General features: G+C 45.8%; 1 protein-coding gene across 3 annotated transcripts in view; it reads left to right on the top strand.

Moving 5' to 3' along the window:
• Window positions 1-24,251, top strand: part of POLR3B (RNA polymerase III subunit B) — a 527,519-nt gene that overhangs the window by 125,096 nt on the left and 378,172 nt on the right. For all 3 annotated transcript variants that reach the window (XR_003856035.1, XM_029597388.1, XM_029597387.1), the window contains exons 8-9: window positions 3,537-3,654; window positions 11,468-11,576. Coding sequence is in view for 2 of the 3 variants with exons in the window: in XM_029597388.1 (XP_029453248.1) it covers window positions 3,537-3,654; window positions 11,468-11,576 (227 nt within the window). In the remaining variant the exon portion in view is untranslated. The remainder of the gene's footprint in view (window positions 1-3,536; window positions 3,655-11,467; window positions 11,577-24,251) is intronic.

The following is a 24,251-nucleotide window of genomic DNA, read 5'->3' as shown; positions in this document are numbered from 1 at the left end:
GACTTCTGCAACTCTCTCCTCCTCGGACTTCCCATCTCCTCCATTAAACCATTACAGATGCTCCAAAATGCAGCGGCTAGAATCCTAACCAACACCAACCAGGCAGCCCACATCACTCCCATACTCCGGAACCTTCATTGGCTGCCAATAAAATACAGAATTTTACACAAGGCCCTTACTACAATTCACACAACCATTCACAATCAACAACAACTTAGACCTCCAGATTCCACTCATATCATACTCATCCTCAAGACCCATCAGAGAAGCTTATAAAGGTACCCTGCAAGTCCCTCCAATGAAATCCACAAGCCTATCAACCACCAAAGAACGAGCATTCTCCACAGTGGGTCCGGATATTTGGAATAACATGCCCACAGACCTCAGGCTAGAACCCTGCCCTCTAATCTTACGAAAATACTGAAGACCTGGCTTTTCCTCCAAGCCTTCCCTTAACTTTCAAAAAACATCAATATTCCACCAGACTGGACTCCACCTACCTGACTAGCGCCCCACCTAGACTAGGTCCACCGCCCAGCTTAGACATTTTATTTATGCCTATGTTTTAGTTTCTTTCTTTCTTTCAGTTTGCTGTCCTTTGCCTCCAGCTACCTTAGCCCTCCAAGTTCTGCCTCCTTGTTATATGTAACTTTGACTCTTGTTAAATGGTTGTTCAAGTTGTACCCCTGGTTACATGTAAACCGATTTGATATGAATTTTATTCATGAATGTCTATATAGAAAAGTGTTAAAATAAATAAGTCAACTTAATTAATAGCAGGTAATGAACTTCTCCTCCAAGAACTTATCCAATCCTTTTTTAAACACAGCTATACTAACTGCACTAACCACATCCTCTGGCAACAGATTCCAGAGTTTAATTGTGCGTTGAGTGAAAAAGAACTTGTTAGATAATCGTATGGCGCTAGTTATGCTGCTTGCTGACAAACAGCTCGATACTGTAACGTTCGGTTGAAGATTTCCCGTCTGTAACGTGCTGGGAGCGCACAATTCGGACGCGTAAGGCGATTCAGCGATACAGTCTCCAGTTTCACGCGTCCTTAGCGCTTCTTAAAACAGACGCATAACCCTTTCCGCACGCAGCATGTATATGATATGTAAATGAACGAATTAGCTGTATAATGAAGGAATTAGCTATTCCCCTCCGATACTGTGACGCGCGCTCAGATTATTTCCTTTGTAACCCGCTATTTTGCCGCGTCCTTAACCTGTTAGTTTACCGCTACCCTCTACTTGGTGTTAGTGTGGTGTTAGTGTGGTGTTCGAAAATTAAAACGGGAATAAAGTGTAAAAAATGGTGTAAAAAAAGTGTAAAAACATTGCTTACCTGCCCTGGCCCTGTCCGGTCTCCGGTGCAGCCCCAGTCCTGTCCCCTCCTCCCGAAGCAAAAAAAAAAAAACCCGAAAAAGTAGCAAGGCTCTGGCCTGCTACGGTAGTCCCTTCTCCCTTCTCCTCTCCTCCCGATTTCGGCGGTCAAGGCGGCCGGGTGGGCGTGCATTCATCCAGGCAGAGGGAGCCGGCGGCGAAAGCGGCCACCGGCTCCCTCTGCCTCGATGAATGCACGGCCCCCGCCGGCAGCGAATGAATGCCCGTGCGATTTCGGCACTCAAGGCAGTCACATGACGTGACGTCACGGCATGAGCGCCGAAATTGCACGGGCATTCATTCACTGCCGGCGGGGGCTGCTGGATGAATGCACGGCCCCCGCCGGCAGCGAATGAATGCCCGTGCGATTTCGGCGCTCAAGGCAGTCACATGACGTGACGTCACGGCATGAGCGCCGAAATTGCACGGGCATTCATTCACTGCCGGCGGGGGCCGCTGGATGAATGCACGGCCCCCGCCAGCAGTAAATGAATGCCCGTGCGATTTCGGCGCTCATGCCTTGAGTGCCGAAATCGCACGGGTATTCATTCGCTGCCGGCGGGGGCCGTGCATTCATCCAGGCAGAGGGAGCCGGAGGCCGCTTTCGCCGCCGGCTCCCTCTGCCTGGATGAATGCACGCCCACCCGGCCGCCTTGACCGCCGAAATCGGGAGGAGAGGAGAAGGGAGAAGGGACTACCGTAGCAGGCCCGAGCCTTGCTACTTTTTCAGTTTTGTTTTTTTTTTTTTTTTGCTTCGGGAGGAGGGGACAGGACTGGGGCTGCACCGGAGACCGGACGGGGCCAGGGCAGGTGAGCAGGGGCTGGGGGATAGTTTGCCGAGCATCGGGGAACATAACTGTCCACTTCCTGGTACCTGTCATTTCAAATGTCATTTGAAATGACATTTGAAATGACAGATACCAGCGCGGCCGTGAAGCGTTAGGCCCGCGAACCCAAGATACTGTATAGGCGCTCTATACAGTAAAATGGGTTGCGTGGGCCTAACGCTTGCCTAAGGCTTCGCAGCCGCGGCATGCATTTGCATGGAATTAGAAGAGAGTATAGAGCGGTAGGTGAAGAGAACATGCGTGCGGGGAACGAGGGTGCGCCTGACACTGCCGCACTGTTTCTACCGCGGCCTTAGAGTATCGACCTGAAAGGGAGGGGTTTGTCATTTTATTAATTCTTCTTGTTGTTTCTATATTAATAATGATGGTAGTATTAGAAATCACATGGAAGCCATGGATACTCTATTATCACACCTTAATCATTTCACTGACCCACAGAAAAACCCCTCATGGGATGTCTTTGGTTTGGGAAGAATGCTAGGACTTTGGGACTAGAGGTTACTAATAATACTTGCAACAATAATAGTATTCCATCTTATTTTATGTGTATCTGTACAATGCATTTTTATATTATGTAAAAGAAGTATTCCTAAAATAATGGTCTCAGCAACACTTGCAGTGCCCTAGAATGTATCTTCAGATGAAGAATTTAATAGGTTATGCACTATGAGTGAAAGTATTGTAAACATTTAAGACCAGCACTGCCCCCTGGAAACAAAGGAGGGACTGTGATAATAAAATTTATTAGAGGCATCTGTTTAGTGGAAATTTACTAGAAAGGTTCCAGGAGGCACTGCTAGGTCTTGAAACTGTCTCTGAAACTGTCTCACACTTACATAACAGAAAGACAAATGTATCTCTTTGTAGTTTTATTCACCGCAATGAAGAGTTATAAAAAATGCATGTCTTCAAGGTTAGTTAGTGTTCTCAGGACACTTAGGAATGTTAATGTCAGCAAATGTTTTTTCACCTTGTGATCTTAAATCAAAGGAGTGTTGTACTAATCTCTAGGGCAAAATTGTATTTAAGTAAAGTCAATTGGATATCTGATTGTCAGTCTCTCAAATGTTTGAGCTGACTTCCTCATGCACATAAGAAACAAAGGCTTTTGATCATGAGAAATACATTGTCTCTGTCCTCGTGTTCTTGCTAAACTTTTACATTGCAGTGTTTATATCAAGCTTTCTTGAATTCTCTTGTTTTGGTCTCTATTTCCCTTTCTGTGAAGAAACAATTTTTGTATGTTTCTCCTGAGTGTGATTTTTTTTTTTTTTTTGTGTAACTCTCCTGGTGCTGTGCACAGGTGGCTACTTCATTGTGAAAGGTGTTGAGAAAGTCATTTTGATTCAAGAACAGTTATCCAAGAACCGCATCATTGTTGAAGCTGACAGGAAAGGAGCTGTTGGAGCATCTGTAACAAGGTATGCACAGTAGCAATCAAGGTAATCATGAGTATTCTGCATGGATGGAAGAGCTCTTCTGAACCAGGTCACCCTTATTCTTGGACTTATTTGCATTAGGAAGGTAAACAGTCAGTAATTTTATATAATGAATTTGTTGCCAGAGGATGTGGTTAGTGCAGTTAGTGTAGCTGGGTTCAAAAAAGGTTTGGATAAGTTCTTGGAAGAGAAGTCCATTAACTGCTATTAATCAAGTTTACTTAGGGAATAGTCACTGCTATTAATTGCATCAGTAGCATGGGATCTTCTAGGTGTTTGGGTAATTGCCAGGTTCTTGTGGCCTGGTTTGGCCTCTGTTGGAAACAGGATGCTGGGCTTGATGGACCCTTGGTCTGACCCAGCATGGCAATTTCTTATGTTCTTATGTTCTTATAAATCCAAAAAATATTCCAGAGCAACTTTGCAATTTTTTTTATTCTATCAATTTTTGGAAGTTATACAATCTGTTAAAATAAAGATTTTTTTTTTTCATTTATCACGCCATATCATGTGATTGTCTACTGAAATCCTTTACCTCATATGTGTAATTACAAGAATGATCCCGTTTTTCAGTCTACGAGACAGGTGCAGAACTGAGACACTACAGATAAAGGTCATTAGGATTTGGGGATGATGTCAAAACCTGGGATTCTATCTATTGACTCATAGAATTGAGCATCAGTGAGAGGATTCAGAGAGAGAGAACATAAAAATTGCCTTGCTGGGTCAGACCAAGGGTCCATCAAGCCCAGCATCCTGTTTCCAACAGAGCCAAACCAGGCCACAAGAACCTGGCAAGTACCCAAACACCAAGAAGATCCCATGCTACTGATGCCAGTAATAGCAGAGGCCATTCCTTAAGTCAACTTGGTTAATAGCAGTTAATGGACTTCTCCTCCAAGAACTTATCCAAACATTTTTGGAACCCAGCTATACTAACTGCACTAACCACATCGTCTGACAACAAATTCCAGACCTTAATTGTGCATTGAGTGAAAGAATTTTCTCCGATTAGTCTTAAATGTGCTACTTGCTAACTTTACGGAATGCCCCCTAGTCCTTCTATTATCCGAAAGTGTAAATAACGAATTTACATCTATTCGTTCAAGACATCTCATGATTTTAAAGATCTCCATCATATTCACCCATAGCAGTCTCTTCTCCAAGCTGAACAGCCTTAACCTCTTCAGCCTTTCCTCATAGGGGAGCTGTTAATCCCCTTTATCATTTTGGTTGCCCTTCTCTGTACCTTCTCCATCGCAGCTATATCTTTTTTGAGATGTGACGACCAGAATTGTACACAGTATTCAAAGTGCGGTCTCACCATGGAGCGATACTGAGGCATTATGACACTTTCTGTTTTATTAACCATTCTTTTCCTAATAAGTCCTAACATTGTTTGCTTTTTGACTGCTGCAGCACACTGAGAAGACTATTTCAAAGTATTATCCGCTATGATGCCTAGATCTTTTTCCTGAGTGGTAGCTCCTAATATGGAACCTAACATCGTGAAACTACAGCAAGGATTATTTTCCCTATGTGCAACATCTTGCACTTGTCCACATTAAATGGGCATCCAAATGGCAAATGAAAATCTTCCAGTCTCGCAAGGTCCTCCTGTAATGTATCACAATCCACTTGTGATTTAACTACTCTGAATAATTTTGTATCATCCGCAAATTTGATAACCTCACTGGTATTCCTTTCCAGATCATTTATAAATATATTGAAAAGCACCGGTCCAAGTACAGATCCAACTTCACTGTTTATACCCTTTTCCACTGAGAAAATTGACCATTTATTCCTGTCTTTTAACCAGTTTGTAGTCCACAAAAGGACATCGCCTCCTATCCCATGAGTTTTAAGTTTTCTTAGAAGGCTTTCATGAGGGACTTTGTGAATCACCTTCTGAATATCCAAACATATACTACATTTACCGGTTCACCTTTATCCACAAGTTTATTAACCCCTTCAAAAAATGGAAGCAGATTTGTTAGGCAAGACTTCCCTTGGCTAAATCCATGTTGACTGTGTCCCATTAAACCATGTCTTTCTATATGCTCTACGATTTTGATCTTTAGAATAGTTTCCACTATTTTTCCTGGCACTGAAGTCAGGCTAACTGGTCTGTAGTTTCCCGGATTGCCCCTGGAGCCCTTTTTAAATATTGGGGTTACATTGGCCACCCTCCAGTCTTCAGGTATAATGGATGATTTTAATGATAGATTACAAATTTTATCTAATAGATTAGAAATTTCATTTTTGAGTTCCTTCAGTACCATAGGAGTTCCTTCAGTACCATCCCATCCAGTCCAGGTGATTTGCTACTCTTTAGTTTGTCAATCTGGCCTACTGCATCTTCCAGGTTCACAGTGATTTGGTTCAGTTCGTGTGACTAATCACCCTTTATTTATTTAGCACTTTTTTTTTTATACCGACATTCGAGGACATCACATCGGTTTACATGGAACAAACTGGGAAAGAGAAATACAGCGAACTCGGTGGCTATAAAGAGAGAGAGATATAAATAGAGGAGGGGATACAGAACAAATCAGGATTAAGAGCAAAGCTGAGATGAATTAATACAGGTTAACCAGGAACCCTTGAAAACCATCTCTGGAACTGGTATCTCCCCAGCATCTTCATTAGTAAACACGGAAGCAAATAATTAATTTAGTCTTTCTGCAACGGCCTTATCTTCCCTAAGAGCCCCTTTAACCCCTCTGTCATCTAAGGGTCCAACCGACTCCCTCACAGGTTTCTTGCTTCGGATATATTTAAAGTTTTTATTATGAGTTTTTGCTTCTATGGCCACCTTCATTTCAAATTCTTTCTTCGCCTGTTTTATCAATGTTTTACACTTAAATTGACAACGCTTATGCTTTTTCCTATTTTCTTCAGATGGATCTTTCTTTCTTCTGGACTGCGCATCTTAGGATTGTATTTTTAAACAATGTCCATGCCTGTTGAACACTTTTAACCTTTGCAGCTGTACCTTTCAGTTTTTTTCTAACTATTTTCTTCATTTTATGAAAGTTTCCTTTTTGAAAATGTAGTGTTAGAGCTGTATGTTTACTTATTGTCCCCCTTCCAGTTATTAGTTTAAATTTGATCATGTTATGATCACTATTGCCAAGTGGCCCCACCATTGTTACCTCTCTCACCAAATCCTGCGTTCCACTAAGAATTAAATCTAAAATAGCTCCCTCTCTCTGTTCCTGAACCAGTTGCTCCATGAAGCAATCATTTATTACATCCAGGAACTTTGTCTCCTAATGTTACATTTACCCAGTCACGTACAGTCAACAAGAAGACCTGATGCTTCAGTTACAGAACCAAAGGCTGGGAAGAAAATCCTGCCAGTCCTAGAGCAGAGCTTCCCAAACTGTGGGTCGGGACCCCAAACGGGGTCACAAAGCCTCCAGCCGGCATCACAAGTACCTCTCCTGATATCTCCAGCAGCAGAAGTAGTGGAAATCAGCATGGGATCTTTGAGCTAGCATGCACTCTCGGGTCCTGCAATGGTCCCGTCCTCGCTTGAGTTTCCACGTTAACAGGAAGCCATGTGTGAGGAGGGATTGGGGCCACTGCAGGGCCTGTAAGCTTTTACTGGCTCAGAGATCCTGTGCTGCTTTCATTACTAATGCTGCTGCCAGTTGCAGTTCAACATCAGGCATTGGATTAGCCATTGGGGGAAGAGTGGGCAGAGTGCACAGGTCTATGCAGGTTGTCACATCTTCTCTATCCTCTCCCATCACTGAACTTAACTAAGAGAAAACTGTTGCCCGTGTCATCAGCCTGCCCTCTCTTCCCATTAGCTGTCATCCACTTATCACCTGAGGCCCATAGGAAAATGTTGCTGCTGATCCTAGTCAAGGGGATGTTTGCATTGGGGCTGTTTGAAGGGAGGGATCAGATACAGGAAGGGTTGGATCAGTGGGAGAGGGATTGGCTGTGGAAGGTGAGAGGGGGAATGCAAGAGAGGAGCTAGGGGTGAGATTATCAACTGGGGGGGTATGCGAGAAAAGAGAGGAAGGGGATGACAGATCAATTGGGGTTACAAAAATGGCTTGGAGGTGAGAAGTTCAGTGGGGAGGATGTAAAAAGCTGGAGTGGGTGAGCGAGCGACTAGGCTGGGAAGGGGAGAGGAACTGGGGGATGTAAGAGGGGATCAGCTGGAAGGGGCAGAGGTTGAGAAGCCGTCTGGAGGGGGATGGGGGTTGAGAGAGCGGATTAGTTGGAGTGCAGGAATGGTGAGTGGAGGGATTGTTGGAGGCGAACAACACACTTGTTAATTAGGTTTGGTTGTCCTCTGGGGTCGTGTGAATTTTCAAGTGCTAAAATGGGGTCACATTGGCTAAAGGTTTGGGAAGCCCTGTCCTAGAGTGAACCGGAGTCTTTTGTAGGTTGTGATAACTTTCAGTGCACAGCAAAAAAGATGTAATTCAAGCTTTTGAGAGCACACATATCCCTTCTTCAGATTAAGAACATAAGAAAATGCCATACTGGGTCAGACCAAGGGTCCATCAAGCCCAGCATCCTGCTTCCAACAGTGGCCAATCCAGGCCACAAGAACCTGGCAAGTACCCAAAAACTAAGTCTATTCCATGTTACCATTGCTAATGGCAGTGACTATTCTCTAGGTGAACTTAATAGCAGGTAATGGACTTCTCCTCCAAAAACTTATCCAATCCCTTTTTAAACACAGCTATACTAACTGCACTAACCACATCCTCTGGCAACAAATTCCAGAGTTTAATTGTGCGTTGAGTAAAAAAGAACTTTATTTATTTTATTTATTTAAGATTTTTATATACCGGCATTCATGATACAATCACATCATGCCGGTTTACATATAACAGGGGTGTACAATGAACAACAGAGTAACCTGTGGAAGTGAGCAGTTACAAATAACAAGGGAATTAAAACTGGGAGAAGAGAAGAAAAAAAGGAGAGGATAACATTAGATAAAGATATTTACATTAGATAAAGATATTTACAATATCTATAATATAAGCTATAGATATTTACATGGAGAAGGCGGTAGGACTGGTTGGATAACGTCTAGTAGGACTGGCTGGATAACGTTTGGTTGATGGTGTGAGAATTAGTTGGTGTCCGGGAATGCTTGTTTAAACAGCCAGGTCTTAAGTCTTTTCCTGAAAGTTGGGAGGCTAGGTTCTTGTCTAAGGTCGGGAGGGATGGAGTTCCATAAGGTGGGGCCGGCTGTTGAGAGGGCCCGATCTCTTAAGGTGATGTGTCTGGTGGTTTTAGTAGGGGGTACTTGAAGAGATCCTCTGAGTGTGTCTCTAATTGGTCTGGAGGAGTTGTATATTTGGAAAGGGACTTGTAAGTCGAGTGGAATATGTAGATGGATGGTTTTGTATATTATGGAAAGAGATTTGTGGAGGATTCTGAAGTGAATTGGCAACCAGTGGAGATCTTTTAGGATTGGAGTTATGTGGTCCCTTCTCCTGGAGTTTGTCAGTAATCTTGCTGTAGCATTTTGTATTATCTGAAGTGGTTTAGTGTAGGAGGAAGGGAGGCCCAGAAGGATAGAGTTACAGTAATCGATCTTGGAAAAAACGATAGCTTGTAGAATAGTTCTGAAGTCCTGAAAGTGGAAGAGCGGTCTAATTCTTTTCAGAACTTGGAGTTTGTGGAAACAATCTTTGGTGGTTCTGTTAATGAAGGCTTTAAGGTTCATCCGGTTGTCAATTAACACTCCTAGGTCTCTCACTTGTGTGGTAGTAGGGATAGCCGGAAGATTAGAGATGGAGTTGTTGTTATCTGGGGAGATGAGCAACAGTTCGGTTTTGGAGGAGTTTAAAACTAGGTTTAGGTTGGATAGGAGGCGTTTAATTTCAAGGAGGCAATTTTCCCAGTAATCCAATGTTTTCATATAAGATTCTTTAATGGGTATCACGATCTGGATATCGTCGGCGTAAAGAAAGTGTTTGAGGTTAAGGTTGGAGAGGAGTTGGCAGATTGGTAAGAGATAAATGTTGAAGAGTGTAGGCGACAGCGAGGAGCCCTGGGGGACTCCTATGGATGAGTCCATTCGAGATGATTCCTTATTCTGTATCTTAACCTTGAAGCCTCTATTGGAGAGAAAAGATTTAAACCATGAGAGTGCGGTGCCTGAGATACCTATAGAAGCCAGTAAGGATGTGAGAGTGGAATGGTTGACCGTATCAAAGGCCGCTGATAAGTCCAGTAGAATCAGGAGGAAGGATTGACCTTTGTCAAGACCCATTAAAATGAAGTCTGACATGGAGATGAGGAGGGATTCTGTACTCATTGATTTGCGAAAACCGTATTGTGAGGGGAATAGAATTTTGTTGTCTTCAATGTAGTCTGAGAGTTGAGTGTTTACAACTTTTTCTAGAATCTTAGCTATGAATGGAAGATTGGCGATGGGGCGGAAATTATTAGGGTCTTTAGTGTCCAAGTTGGGTTTCTTGAGTAGGGGTTTAATGGAGGCCAATTTGAGGTCGTCAGGATATGATCCTTGGGAGAGCGAGCAATTTATGATGTCCGAAAGTGTTTTGGCGATGGAGTCAGGGATAGCCAAGAGCAGTTTAGTGGGAATAGTATCCAATGGGTGGGAGGAAGGTTTCATTCTCCTTAAAAGAGCTTGTATCTCTAAGGTAGAGATGGGTTCAAGTGATTCCAGACCATTGTTGTTGAGGGAGGGTTGCAGAAGAGACGGGGGGGAAGTAGGATCGGGGGGATTAGAAGGCAATTGTGTTAGAAGGCAGTTGACTTTGTTGTAGAAATGTAGAGCGAGTTCTTCAGCTTTGGTTTGCGCTAGGTCACTGGGAATCTCCTGAGGGTTAATTTGGGTTAGATTAGAAACAAAGGCGAATAGGGCTTTCTCCGATTAGTTTTAAATGTGCCCCATGCTAACTTCATGGAGAGCCCCCTAGTCTTTCTACTATCCGAAAGAGTAAATAACCGATTCACATCTACCCGTTCTAGACCTCTCATGATTTTAAACACCTCTATCATATCCCCCCTCAGTCGTCTCTTCTCCAAGCTGAAAAGTCCTAACCTCTTTAGTCTTTCCTCATAGGGGAGTTGTTCCATTCCCCTTATCATTTTGGTAGCCCTTCTCTGTACCTTCTCCATCGCAATTATATCTTTTTTGAGATGCGGCAACCAGAAGGAGATAGAGTTGTTCATATGGTCTGATGAAGAAGCCTTTGTGGTCTTCAAAGCTCATATATTTCATCTTATTTTTTGTGGTATTTTTCCTTTTTTTTTCCCCAATAAAAAGTCACATAACCTAGGAGGTTGTTAGGCTGGAAAAAACTAATAGATGAGTGAATATGACAGAAGGTGAGGACTGTATGTTTGTTTTTCTTAAGATGTGACTTGAATCCCTTTAGGCAATCAGCAATTTATTTTTCTCAGTTCCCTGCTGTTAGTTCTGTACTTGGTGGGGGCACTGGGACAAACTCTGTGGCTACTTTTTATTGGCTGTAGTGCTATGTGGGAAGTTTGCTGTTTATTGCCCCTGGAAAAAGCACCTACAGAAACTTGTACCTGCTTTTTCTGTAAATATATTTTGAAAGTGTAAAACTATGCATATTGTTTCTTCCCCCACACTAACCCTACCTGTGGAAACTCCTCCACAAGATGCAGGTTGTTCAGTGTGCGGGTGGGAAACTTTCAAAAAGCCCATTTCTGCGGTAAACGTTTTACCAGACAAAATGGCTTTCATAATTCCTCTCAATATGTCTTGCTCTTGTTAGTTTTGCATTCAAGCTAAGCAGCGCATCTTATCCTGCAGCTCCACCCATGAGAAGAAGAGCAGAACTAACATAGTTGTGAAGCAAGGGAGATTTTACTTGAGGCATAACACCTTATCAGAGGATGTACCCATTGCGATAATCTTCAAGGTAAGATTGTGGTGATGTAGAGCAGAGCAGTTCTTATGTTCTTTATTTTGTACACGTTGGAAGTAATTTTAAAAGAGTTACACAGATAAATGTAACATACTATTGTAGCAATTTTCAGAAGCCCACTTACATGCATGAAGTTAATTTACACATGTAAAATCCAGTTTTAAATGTGTAAATCCTCTTGAAAATTACCCCCTCTGAGGAGGTGCTGCTCTTAAACCTGACTGAAGAATACTTTGCATTGTTTTTCTACACATTCTACCAGGGATCCAAAATACTTTGCATCTAGTTCAAACAATTTGCACATGAACTTTATTCATTGGTAAACAAAAAAAAAGCCCGCAAATTATCCAGTCTGGCTCTTTGGCTCACAGTGGATATGCATAGCCTGGTTTCAGCAACATTTGAGAAATCTGGAAATTATGCCTGGAATGCAGCCCAAGTCACTAACATTATTTTTATATAGATATATAATCCAACATATAAGTTGCATTTTAATGATAAATTAGAAAAATAAGAAAACTGTCCCAGACTAGGAGAGCTAGCCTACAGTAAACCAAAGTAATATAGTGGCAGTAATAAGAGTTAAAATATACATCTTACTAGTGAAAAGTACCGGTGTTGCTCAGGCAGGTTGGTCCATAGTAGCCTGTGTGTGTCGTGTGTTGCTCTCTGCCTGTGTTTGTGTGTAACTGGGCTTTGCAAACAGAATGTATTGTCTTTGCACAGAGTACCTTCCGCTGTTCTGGGTGCCACCAGCCTTTTATATAGAGAGATTAAAAAATATATCTTATCTATCAGTCATACAGGCCAAGGTGTAGACCCCAGGACTGTTGTCAGTGTAGGTTCCATAAAAACTGATACATTTATTCTATATAAGAATATTTATGCGGCTTGTCCTGTTTCAAAGGACCTGCCAGATCTCAGGATAGGAAGACATTTACATCTGAATTAGGACTGAAGAGGAAAAATGAATTTCTGTCTTCAGTATGAACACATTTAGAACTTGTTTCATTAAACATTTTCCTATAGACGCCGAATAAGGGAAAAGCCTGTGAGTCAGACACTTTCTGCTTGACTAGATTTCCTGTGATTCCCTGAACAGGAATGGGATGTGAAGATATATAAAAAAAAAATCGGTATGCACTACAAATCCCTAATATGTTGAACTTGAGATGTTCTTTGCAATGGGACAGTTTTGATAGTAAATTTAATATAAAGCCTGTGGTAAAAAGTATACTTCTGTGCTGCGTTTAAAAGGTTCCCTGTTAAATAATGGAGCTTAGTACAGTTCTTACAGAAACTGAGAAATGTGAATGCAGAGCTCATGGCCTATCGACCCCTGCCCCCCACACAGTTACTCAGCTGCTTGTCCCATGCTAACTTTGCTTGCACTTCCACTGGGAGGCTGTTTCTGAATCCACCGCTCTTTCTGCAATGAAATATTTCTTTAGTTCCCTGTACATACCAGGATCATTCCAGACTGTGGGTTATGTTCCCTGTCCAGCAGATGGAGTTAGAACCAAAAATTCCCAGGGGAGGAGCTATATAGCCACGCCTCCCTCGCCTCAATCCTCAGTATAGTTCTAACTCCAGCAGATTGAGCAGGGGACACGGTGGTCCCCAGCACTTTCCTACTTTTATTTTCTCTTTGAGGAATCAATTAAATAATATTAGATAAAGGTTTTCTTCTAAGGGATAGGTTCTGTAGTGTTCTGACAGGACCACTCCGTTCAAAGAGAGACACTGTTTTCCAGTCAGGAACTTGCTGACAGGCTGTGTTTTTTGCCTGTCACTTTATTTCTCTCTTCCTATCTTTGTTTTTTCCTCTTCCTTGCCTGGCTAGAGTGTGGTAAGTGTTATTTTTATTTCATTTACAGTCGTTGGTAGGAACAGGAATTTGAGGGGTGAAAGTCTGTAGTGCCGACCGCTCCCCCTAGCCCCGGAGTTTTCTTTTTCCCCTCCTCCCTTTCAGGGAGTGATTGGAGTTCCCGTCCTGCAGCTCTGCGACGACCCATTCCCCGGAGCTGCTCACCGTCGGGACGGCATTTTTCCCCGATGGTCTCTTGGGGACGGTGAGGGGTCCGGAGGCCGAAGAGTTTTATTAATTCGCCGCTTCAGTTGTTGTCGCGCGCCGCTGCTGCCCCTCCCCCTCCCTCCCGCCGCGATGCAAAAATCGCCGAACGGCTCTGGAGCTTGGCACGGGGTTCAGCAGACCTCAGAGGGATTTTCTTCAGCTTTTCCTGAGGGGGAGTATGGCTTACCTGGTAGGCAGCTTGGAGGAGAGTCGGACCGCGCTGGCAGGAAGCGGCATGCCCCGTTTCCCCTCAGCGCGGGAATGGCGGCCATTTTCTCAGCTGACTCGGAGGCAGTTCTCTCTGAGGAGGACATCGACGCTCCTCTCCAGGTTTCCTCTAACAGTATGGAGTTTCAGAGCGCAACGGACCAGGGCAGGCAAGGGGATGACGTCTCGGGGGGCCCCTCATCAGCACTGCCTGCTTTTTCGCCAGAATTCATTGTTTTAATGCACAAGGCATTTTTACAGAGCAGGGATCCGAATCTTGGAATTTGGGTTCCCCCTCCCCCCAAACTGGCCTGCTTGACACAGCTTTTGACGGCAGACCCTCCCTTAGGGAGGGCTTCTTTGCCCACAGGGGGTGCGGGGTCCACTCAGCCCCCCCCCCCCGTGGTTCCTTTACCGCTGCAACAACCGTCGGGGGATCCATGGCAAGATCCAGATGCGGATGATCCCTCCCTGGCGGCCCAGGTAGAAGGTGACGACCCGAGGGTCCTCCGTATTTTTCAAGCAGCGGAATTGGATGATCTCATCCCCCACATCCTCCAGGAAATGGACATTGACCCTCCTCCGGATCCTGTGGCTCAGGATCCGAAGATTAAGAAAGGGGATCCTCTCCTAGCGGACTTACGACCTCTAGCGAAAGCTTTTCCCACGCATCACAACATCTTGCAATTGATTTCAAGGGAGTGGGATACTCCTGAGGCCAATCTTCGAGTCGGTCGAGCCATGGAAAAGTTATACCCTCTCCCCACTGATTTCTTGGAGATTCTTAAGGTTCCTGCTGTTGATTCAGCGGTATCCGCGGTCATGAAACATACTACCATCCCGGTCACGGGCGGGACGGCGTTGAAGGATGTCCAGGATCGCAAGCTCGAGGTTTACCTCAAGCGTATCTTCGAAGTCTCAGCGTTGGGGATGAGGGCTGCTATCTGCAGTTCCCTAGCACAGCGAGCAGCTCTGCGTTGGGTACAACAGCTTCTCACTTCCCAATCTTTGCCACAGGCAGAGACTATTCAGGCTGATAGACTTGAAGCGGTGGTTGCCTTTGGAGCTGATGCTTTTTATGATCTGTTAAGGGTCCTCGCTCGTTCCATGGTGGCGGCGGTGTCCGCTCGTCGTCTTTTGTGGCTACGCAACTGGGCGGCAGATGCTTCGTCTAAGACACGTCTGAGTTCCCTTTCTTTCAAGGGTAGGTGCCTATTTGGGGAAGATTTGGATCAGATCATCAAATCTCTTAATGAGAATGCGGTGCACAAGCTACCAGAAGATCATCCACGTTCTTCTAGATCTTTTTATTCCTCCAGAAATAGGTACCGGAATCAACAGAGGTCGCGTCCTACTAGACAGCAGACACCTTGGGCTCCTTCTACACGATCACACACCTGGAACCGGTCCTTTCGAGGGTGCCGCCACGGTAAGGATACTCAAGGGGCAGGTCCTTCCTCGAAGGCTTCACAATGATGCCAGAAGGACCCAAGAGGGGATCCCCCACCTGGGGGGTCGCCTTACTCTCTTTTACAAGGAGTGGGCCCAAATTACGTCGGATCAATGGGTGCTGGACATCTTAAGACAAGGCTACGTATTAGATTTTGTACACGAACCCCGAGATCGTTTTCTGTTTTCTCCTTGCGGTTCCCGTCTCAAACAATTAGCAGTCCGACAGACTCTCGATCGTCTGCTACAGCTGGGGGCGATAGTACCGGTAGCGGCCTCTGAACTGGGAAAAGGTCATTATTCAATCTACTTCCTGGATCTCAAGACGGTCAACAAGTGTCTCAGAGTTCCTCGTTTTTGTATGGAAACGTTCCGTTCAGTGTTAGCAGCCGTGCATCCGGGAGAATTCTTGGCCTCTTTGGAACTTACAGAGGCAATCGATCCATCACCATCATCAGCGCTTCTTACGCTTCAAGATTTTGGGACAGCATTTTCAGTTTCGTGTTCTCCCTTTTGGTCTGGCGACGGCTCCGTGTGTCTTCATCAAGATCATGGTAGTGGTGGCCGCGGCGCTCCGCAAGGAGGGTATCCTTGTACATACCTATCTAGACGACTGGCTCATTCGGGCGAAGTCGAGGACGCAGGGTTACCGTGCTGTAGACAGGGTAGTACAGCTTCTTCAGTCTCTGGGATGGATCGTCAATTTCTTAAAGAGCAAACTGATACTGTCCCAATCGCTGGATTTTCTGGGAGCACACTTCGACACCAGCCGAGCCAAGGTATTTCTGCACCCGGACAGAGCTCGGGCTCTGCGTGCTCAGGTAACACGGTTCATGGCACTAGTTGCTCCCACGGTGTGGGATTATCTCCAGGTACTGGGAATCATGGCCTCAACAATAGATTTGGTTCCGTGGGCCTTCGCTCATCTCAGGCCTCTCCAGAGGTCTCTGCTTTCGCGATGGAACCCAGTGTCGAGAGATTTTCAAGCAGTACTGCCCATCCCGGATGTTGTCTTGCTCAGCTTACAGTGGTGGCTGGACCCTCAACAATTAGCTCAGGGAGTGTCTCTACAGAACCCGGATTGGGTGGTCGTCACCACGGATGCCAGTCTCACCGGCTGGGGGGCGGTCTGTCAGGACAGGTCTCTCCAAGGCCGATGGACGATGGAACAGTCCACTTGGCCCATCAATCGGCTGGAGACCAGAGCAGTCAGTCTAGCGCTGCAGGGGTTCTACCCACTGGTACGCAGTCGAGCGGTTCGGATTCTTTCGGACAATGCAACCACAGTGGCGTACATCAATCGCCAGGGGGGCACCAGAAGCCATCTAGTCTCGTTGGAGACCGACGAGTTGATGACATGGGCGGAGCTACACTTACAGCGGCTAGCGGCTTCGCACATAGCGGGTGTGGACAACGTTCAGGCAGATTTTCTCAGTCGACAACACCTGGATCCTGGAGAGTGGGAACTCTCGGAGGATGCAATGCGAAGGATAGTACAGCGTTGGGGGAGACCCCATGTGGATCTAATGGCAACCGCGACAAATGCAAAGGCTGCCCGGTTCTTCAGCCGCAGGCGAGAGCGCGGCGCGGAAGGAGTCGACGCGCTGGTTCTTCCCTGGCCTCGACAGTGTCTCCTGTATGTCTTTCCTCCGTGGCCTCTAGTGGGCAAGGTTATCCGATGGATAGAGACGCATCAAGGTCCGGTGATCCTAGTTGCACCAGAGTGGCCTCGTCGACCATGGTTTGCAGATCTTCTCAATCTGGTAGTAGACGGCCCTCTTCGGCTCAGTCATCTGCCACGTCTTCTTCGCCAAGGACCAATATTTTTCAAGGAGGCAGATCGCTTCTGTCTTGCGACGTGGCTTTTGAGAGGCGTCAATTGAGACGGCGCGGATATCCAGAATCTGTCATCTCCACGCTCCTGAAAGCTAGGAAGACATCCACGTCGGTTACTTATGTCAGAGTATGGAAGGTTTTTGAGGAATGGTGCGAGTCAAAATCGGTTCTACCAACGCAGGCTTTGGTGACACATGTGCTTTCCTTCCTACAGGCTGGTCTGGATTTGGGCCTTGCCTATAATTCTCTTCGTGTGCAGGTGGTGGCGTTGGGAGCCTTCCTACATAGTAATGACAGGGAGCTCCTGGCCTCACATCCAGATATCCTACGTTTTCTAAAGGGGGTAAAACACTTGAAGCCTCCAATTAGACCACCTTGTCTTTCTTGGAATCTCAATTTGGTACTCCGGGCTCTATGTGCACCGCCTTTTGAGCCTCTGACTTCGGCCACACTCAAGGATGTCACCCTTAAGACCATCTTCCTGGTGGGGATCAGCTCAGCACGTCTGATTTCTGAACTACAAGCTCTATCATGTAGGGAGCCATACCTTCGTTTCACGCCAGGGGGAGTATCCCTGCGGACAGTTCCATCTTTTCTGCCGAAGGTGGTCTCGACTTTCCATCTCAACCAATCGATAGAGCTTCCGTCATTTTTATCCTCTGATTCTTCTGACCTGCGTCTGTTGGATGTCCGACGTTCTTTGATACATTATTTAGAGGTCACTAATGAATTTCGACTCTCCGATCATTTGTTTGTCCTTTGGTCGGGACCCAGGAAGGGTTGCATGGCATCCAAACAATCAATCGCTCGCTGGCTGAAAGGAGCGATTATAGCCGCATACATCGGAGTGGGTAAGTCTCCACCTTTAGCTGTTAAGGCACATTTTCTCCGCGCTCAAGCGACGTCGTGGGCGGAAAGTTCTGCAGTTTCTTCTCAGGAAATCTGTAGGGCGGCCACATGGAAGTCTCTCCACACTTTCGCAAGACATTATCGTCTAGACATTCGCGCGCTGTCTCACGGTCAGCTTGGAGACAGGGTCATACGGGCAGGGCTGTCCGTGACCCACCCATGATGGGGAAGCTTTGGTACATCCCACAGTCTGGAATGATCCTGGTACGTACAGGGAAAAGAAAATTATTCCTTACCTGCTAATTTTCGTTCCTGTAGTACCATGGATCATTCCAGACCCCTCCCTGGTTTTGGGGGTTCTTTGTGGGCCATCCCTGCTTTCCTGTCTTCACAATATTTTCACTCTGTATCTAGTTATTGCGAGCTGTGTCTTTGAACACAGTGCTGTTTGCAAGTTCTCAGTTACAGTTTTTTGAGTACAAGTTACTTGCTGTCACTTACAGCTGTTTTTTTCTCTATATTTTGAGATTAATTGATTCCTCTGGTTCTGTCTCTTCTCGTCTTGGCTTTGCTAGTCCAGTTACTGAGGATTGAGGTGAGGGAGGCGTGGTTATATAGGTCCTCCCCTGGGAATTTTTGGTTCTAACTCCATCTGCTGGACAGGGAACATAACCCACAGTCTGGAATGATCCATGGTACTACAGGAATGAAAATTAGCAGGTATGGAATAATTTTCTTATTATTCATCCCATGGCCCCTCGTTCCAGTCTCTCCTTTCTGTTGAGAGACCCACCTCTCCTGTACGTTGATCCTGTCTTTCTTCTAGGGCATGGGTTTAATGTTTCAGGGAACATGGACACCACACACTTCTCCTTAATTATTGCAAGCCAGAACAAAAGAAATGATATGCACTCCAGAATCATTCATATTGTACAAAACTTTGATCTAAACTTCAATACATAGAGAGGGCAATTTCCAAACCTTTTTAAAAATTGCCCTCATGATTGAAGTTTGAGGCCATTCCACCTTCCAATCAAGCTGCAACGGGGAAAAGGAAGAGGTTCAGAAAAGTTCCAGGTTAATAATTTGGTTTGACCTGAGAGAGAATCAGCACTGATGCAATCCTGCAATCTAATTTTCAAAGGGAAATTGCCTGTAGCGTTTCCTTTGAATCCTCGGGCCAGTGGGGGAAACTAGTATTTTTGTCCTTTATGCGTTTTTTTTCTGTTTTGAAACAAAGTACATGTGTGAGAGAATGCAAGAAGATTTCAAAACCTACTTTCCCTCCCCCAACCTAATCCTGCTCCTTTCTCCATACAGTCTGCATGCTATTCACAGCACAGGTACTTTTAACCCTCAGTGGCAGGAATAGCAATTTTCAAAAGGACTTTTTATGTGTTACCCACATAACGTTTTGAAACGTTTATACTCTGAAAACTGACCCCCTTTTAGACTGCTTTTCTTATATATTTTTTTTTATTCTTATAAACACATACAGAAAATAATAGTCCCAAAATAATTTAGATTTTAGAAAAAGCAAAACAATTCTTCCCTTTGAGAAGCAGGCAATTTTAGCTTTTTCTAAAATCTAAATTATATTCATAAGAATATAAAAGTATAAAAGAAAAGCAGTATAAAAGGGGGTCCATGTCTGTCTGTCTCTCCCCCTAAATAACGTTTGGGTTTAATGTCCTATCCAAACCTGGCTGTTGTCTTGTCCTCTGTCCTCTTTGACCCCTGTGGTCCATTCTTTCCTCCTGGACCCTCTCTCTCTAGCTCTGGTCCAGTATGATTCCTGGGATCCTTTCCTTCTGTCATCCACTCTCGCTCCCCTTCCTGTCTCCCTCTTTATCCTCCTTTTCTTCCTTCATTTCCTCACTCCTTTTATAAAATTCACATGTTAAAGCGTTTACCCTAATGATTTCCATACCGTGTTACACTCCTTGATATTTCCTGGATTAGACTATTCTAATGCCCTATATCTCAATCTCTGATACCTTGCTTCATCCTTTACAACTGATTCAAAATACTTCCTCCTGTATCATAATTGGCACATCCAAGAAAGATCACATCACCCCAGTTCTGTATTCTTTACACTGGCTTTCTGTTTGATTTAGGATTCAGTATAAAATTCTATCCATCATTCATAATCTTATACATGTACATAGCCAAATAGAAGATTTCCTAGTGTGTAGCCAGATGGACTCAGGACCAATTAGTATTGTGCTTTCCTGATAGCAGATGGGAGACTGAGTCAGATTTCAAAGCAGACGTCAGCCTTACATATACCCATGCAGTGTGCTTAGCTCTTCAGTATTTCTCCATCTCCATAGCAGATGCGGACACTATCCCAGACAAGAATAGTGTAACATTTACAGCAAGAAAGAGAAAAAAATTTAACTTAAGAGAGCCCGCTTCTCCTGCGGTGAAACCTAACTGTCCCTCCCCCAGTCGAGACTTTCCTGAGGTCAATTCGATATCCCTCAGAGGTGAGCCTTAGTCCACCAGCCGATTCCCGGCATGGACGTAGCCCCCAGGGTGGCTGAAAGGCAGCGGGTGCAGATTCGAGCACGGCTGTGAAGGTATTTTCTTCTCCCCTGGCAGCTGGAGACCGTCCAGCATGCGACCGGTAAGCGCTGAGACCAGGTAAAGTAGAAACTTTTACTTCTAAGTCTCCGGTCTCCAAGGCTTGAACAGCCGTACCATCCTTCCTCCAACGAGGTTTAAATTGGGTTGAGCAGCCCTCTTTTGGGGCAGGCTCCGATTCGGTGTGAGGGTCCACACACGTGGAGACCCTCCGAGGGGGTCGCCATCTTGCCTTCGGGGTCGTCGGCGCCATTTTTCCCCCTCCGGACGGTACGCGCGGGGCAGGCTGGAGGCCCTAAGTGCTTAACTACGGTTTGAGCGCACAGTGGTGCGCACATCTGGGTTGTGCGCACAGCGACACGCACAACTAGGCCGCACGCACAACTGGGTGCATAACTGCACCACGCGCACAAACTCCATTGCCCACACGCCCAACTTGTGCGCAGTTCGTGCGCATAACTTCTGCACATCAGACGCTCACGCGTGCATACCTCCACGCCTAAGCCCTACACGTGCACAAATAATGGCACCACCATCCAAAAAAGCCAAGGGACCCTTCCTTTGCCCTGCCTGCCACTTGAGAGCCGCTCAGCCTCAATTGGAATGCCTCCTGTGGCAACATTGCGAACAGAACTAGGGAGAATCAAATCAAGACCCTCTACAGCCAGGAGAGGGATCCGGTACCATGGATGATGGCATCCTGGACCTAAGTATCTCCAACTCGGCGCCCCCGCAGGAAAATCCTTCCGGGGCTACCACTACATCCTCCTGGGATCAACATGGACCCAGGAATCTTCTTCTGGGTGGAATATCTCAAAGGGCTGCAAACCTTTGTCCAGGCACAACCAGCCCCTGCTGTCCACCAGACTCAAACCCAGCCGGAAGCACAAGTCCTTCCCGGCACCTCCTGGACTTCTCGAGACATGCCTCTCCTAAACAAGAGCCTCTCTGATGGGGATCCAGATACCTCAAAGGATGAAACAGACTCCCTGGAAGAAGGAGAAATTCCCCCAGGGATGGAGCCATACCGGATCATGTTCAGATTCTTCCACAAGGACGAATTACCAACCCTAGTGTCCCAGACTGTGAAGACACTGGGTCTCCCAGGCACGGAGTCCACAGCGGAACCAAAGAAGAACCCCATGCTGGTGTACCTCCGTAAGGCCTAATGCTATTTCCCTATGTTTTTATTTATTTTATTTTATTTTATTTTATGTATTTATCCTGTTCATTGTAAGACATTATTCTAAATACTGTCAATCTATTGTTGTAATGTAAACCGAAGTGATTAGTAACTTTGTTACCAGAACTTCGGTATATAAAACTGTTAAATAAATAAATAAAAATGTTGGAGCCCATTACGGAACTGATTGACCTGGAATGGAATGCTCCAGAGGCCACTTTCAAAGGGGGGAGGGCTCTAGAAGCCCTGTACCCACTGGAACCTATGGCTAAGGAACTTCTACGTTTCCCCAAAGTGGATGCTATGATCTGTGCAATCTCAAAACACACTACGATCGCAGTGGAGGGAGGAGCGGCACTGAACGCCCAGGATAGAAGGCTGGAAGCCATCCTTAAGCAGTCCTTTGTTTTAGCAATGACGCTACAAATTGCTTCCTGTTGCGCATTAGTGGTACATTCATGTTTGATCCTTGCCGAGTCGCAACCATGCCTGGAGAAGTGATGGAGCCTGCAGTCTCCTTCCTCATCGATGCTACTGCAGACCTCATGCGCACCTCATCCAGGGGTGTCGCCGCCGCAGTGGCGGTAAGAAGATGATTATGGCTCCGGAATTGGTCAGCTGACATGACTTCCAAAGCGAACCTCAGAAAAAAATGCCTTTTAAAGGATCCCTCCTGTTCGGGGAGTGAACTAGAGAAATTAGCCAACAAATGTGGTGAATCTCCAGTACCTTGATTATCTGAGGACAGGAACAAAAGAACATATCAGTGCTCCTCCCCCAGAAGAACCAAGGGGAGAGGATTGCAACGCTTTGAACCTTACAAGAATACACAGTCCCAAGCACCTCATCCTTCAGGAAGGTCTCAGTCCTTTTGGAACAGGCACATTAAGAGAGGAGCAAGCTCAGGGGCAGGTCCCGGCCGTATCCCACAATAAGAAGACGCAGACCCATCCACAGGAAGAAGACATAGGGGGCAGACTTACCCTCTTCTACCAAAGATGGGTCGAGATAACTTCGGACAAGTGGGTCCTAACCATCATTCGAGAAGGATACTCGTTGAATTCCAAAGCATTCCTCCAGACAAATTTATGAACTCGGCGTGCCACTCCCACTCCAAGAGACTGGCAGCGGAAACCACGCTAGCAAGACTACTCAGCCTGAAGGCAATAGCCCCAGTGCCCACGTTTCAACAAAATACTGGCCACTATTTCATTTATTTTATTGTTCCCAAGAAAGAAGGAACATTCCGGTCTATCCTGGACCTCAAGGCTGTCGAGCGTTACCTGAAGGTTCCACACTTCCGCATGGAAACCCTTCGATCTGTTATAATGGTGGTACAACCAGGAGAATTCTTAGCCTCCCTAGACCTATCCGAGTCCAACCTTCACATCCCAGTCCATCAGAATTACCAGTGCTTCCTGAGATTTGCGATTCTGGGCCATCATTATCAATTTTGAGTGCTTCCCATCGGCCTAACTACTGCCCCCCAGAACCTTCACCAAAATCATGGTGGTAGTGGCGGCAGCACTGGGAAAGGAGGAATCCTGGGACATCCTTACTTGGACAATTGGCTGATCAGGGCAAAGTCTCCAGAGGAGAGTTGCCATGCGACCACTAGAGTAAAAAATCTACTACAAGAACTCGGGTGGGTCGTGAACACAACCAAGAGTTGTCTACAGCCCTCCCAGTCACTAAAATACCTGGGAGCCCAGTTTGATACCAAACAGAACAAGGTCTACCTTCCCCCTCCATGAAGAAGGAAGCTAATAGATCATTTACAAAAGCTGTTGACCTCGGTCCGCCCCAAGGTATGGGACTACCTTCAAGTCCTCTGCCTCATGACATCAACTGTGAAAGTTGTTCCGTGGGCAAGGGCACATATGCGACTGCTACAACGTTCCCTACTACCACGATGGAATCCAGTGTCCCAGAACTACTCAATTCGCCTCTAGCTACCGACAGAGGTTTGGGAGCAGCTTCAATGGTGGCTACAGGAAGAACACCTAAGCAGAGGCGTAAACCTATCCGCTCCGAAGTGGATCTTGCTCACCACGGATGCAAGCCTGCGAGGGTGGGAAGCCCACTGTCAGGAACTGATGGCCCAGGGACAATGGAATACAAACCGCCTGGAAGTGGGAGCGGTTAGACTAGCCTGCCTACGATTCAGCCACAGACTCTGAGGTGAGTCCATCAGAGTCATGTCTGACAACGCAATGACCATTGCTTACATCAACTGACAGGGAGGAACCAAGAGCCAGCAGGTGTCTCTAGAAATAGACCCCCTCATGGAGTGGGAGGAAATAAATCTACAAGAGATTTCGGCCTCCCACATCGCAGGAAAAGACATCTCTGCGAACTATCTCAGCAGAGAAAGCCTAGACCTGGGGGAATGGTCTCTGGCAGACACAGCCTTCCAGCTGATTGTAAATCGATGGGGCCCCCCAGCCATGGACCTACTAGCAACTTGTCGCAATGCCCAGGTCCC

This window comes from Rhinatrema bivittatum, chromosome 4, assembly GCF_901001135.1.
Source record: "Rhinatrema bivittatum chromosome 4, aRhiBiv1.1, whole genome shotgun sequence".
NCBI classification, from domain to species: domain Eukaryota; kingdom Metazoa; phylum Chordata; class Amphibia; order Gymnophiona; family Rhinatrematidae; genus Rhinatrema; species Rhinatrema bivittatum.
This window is presented reverse-complemented; position numbering and strand designations above follow the sequence as displayed.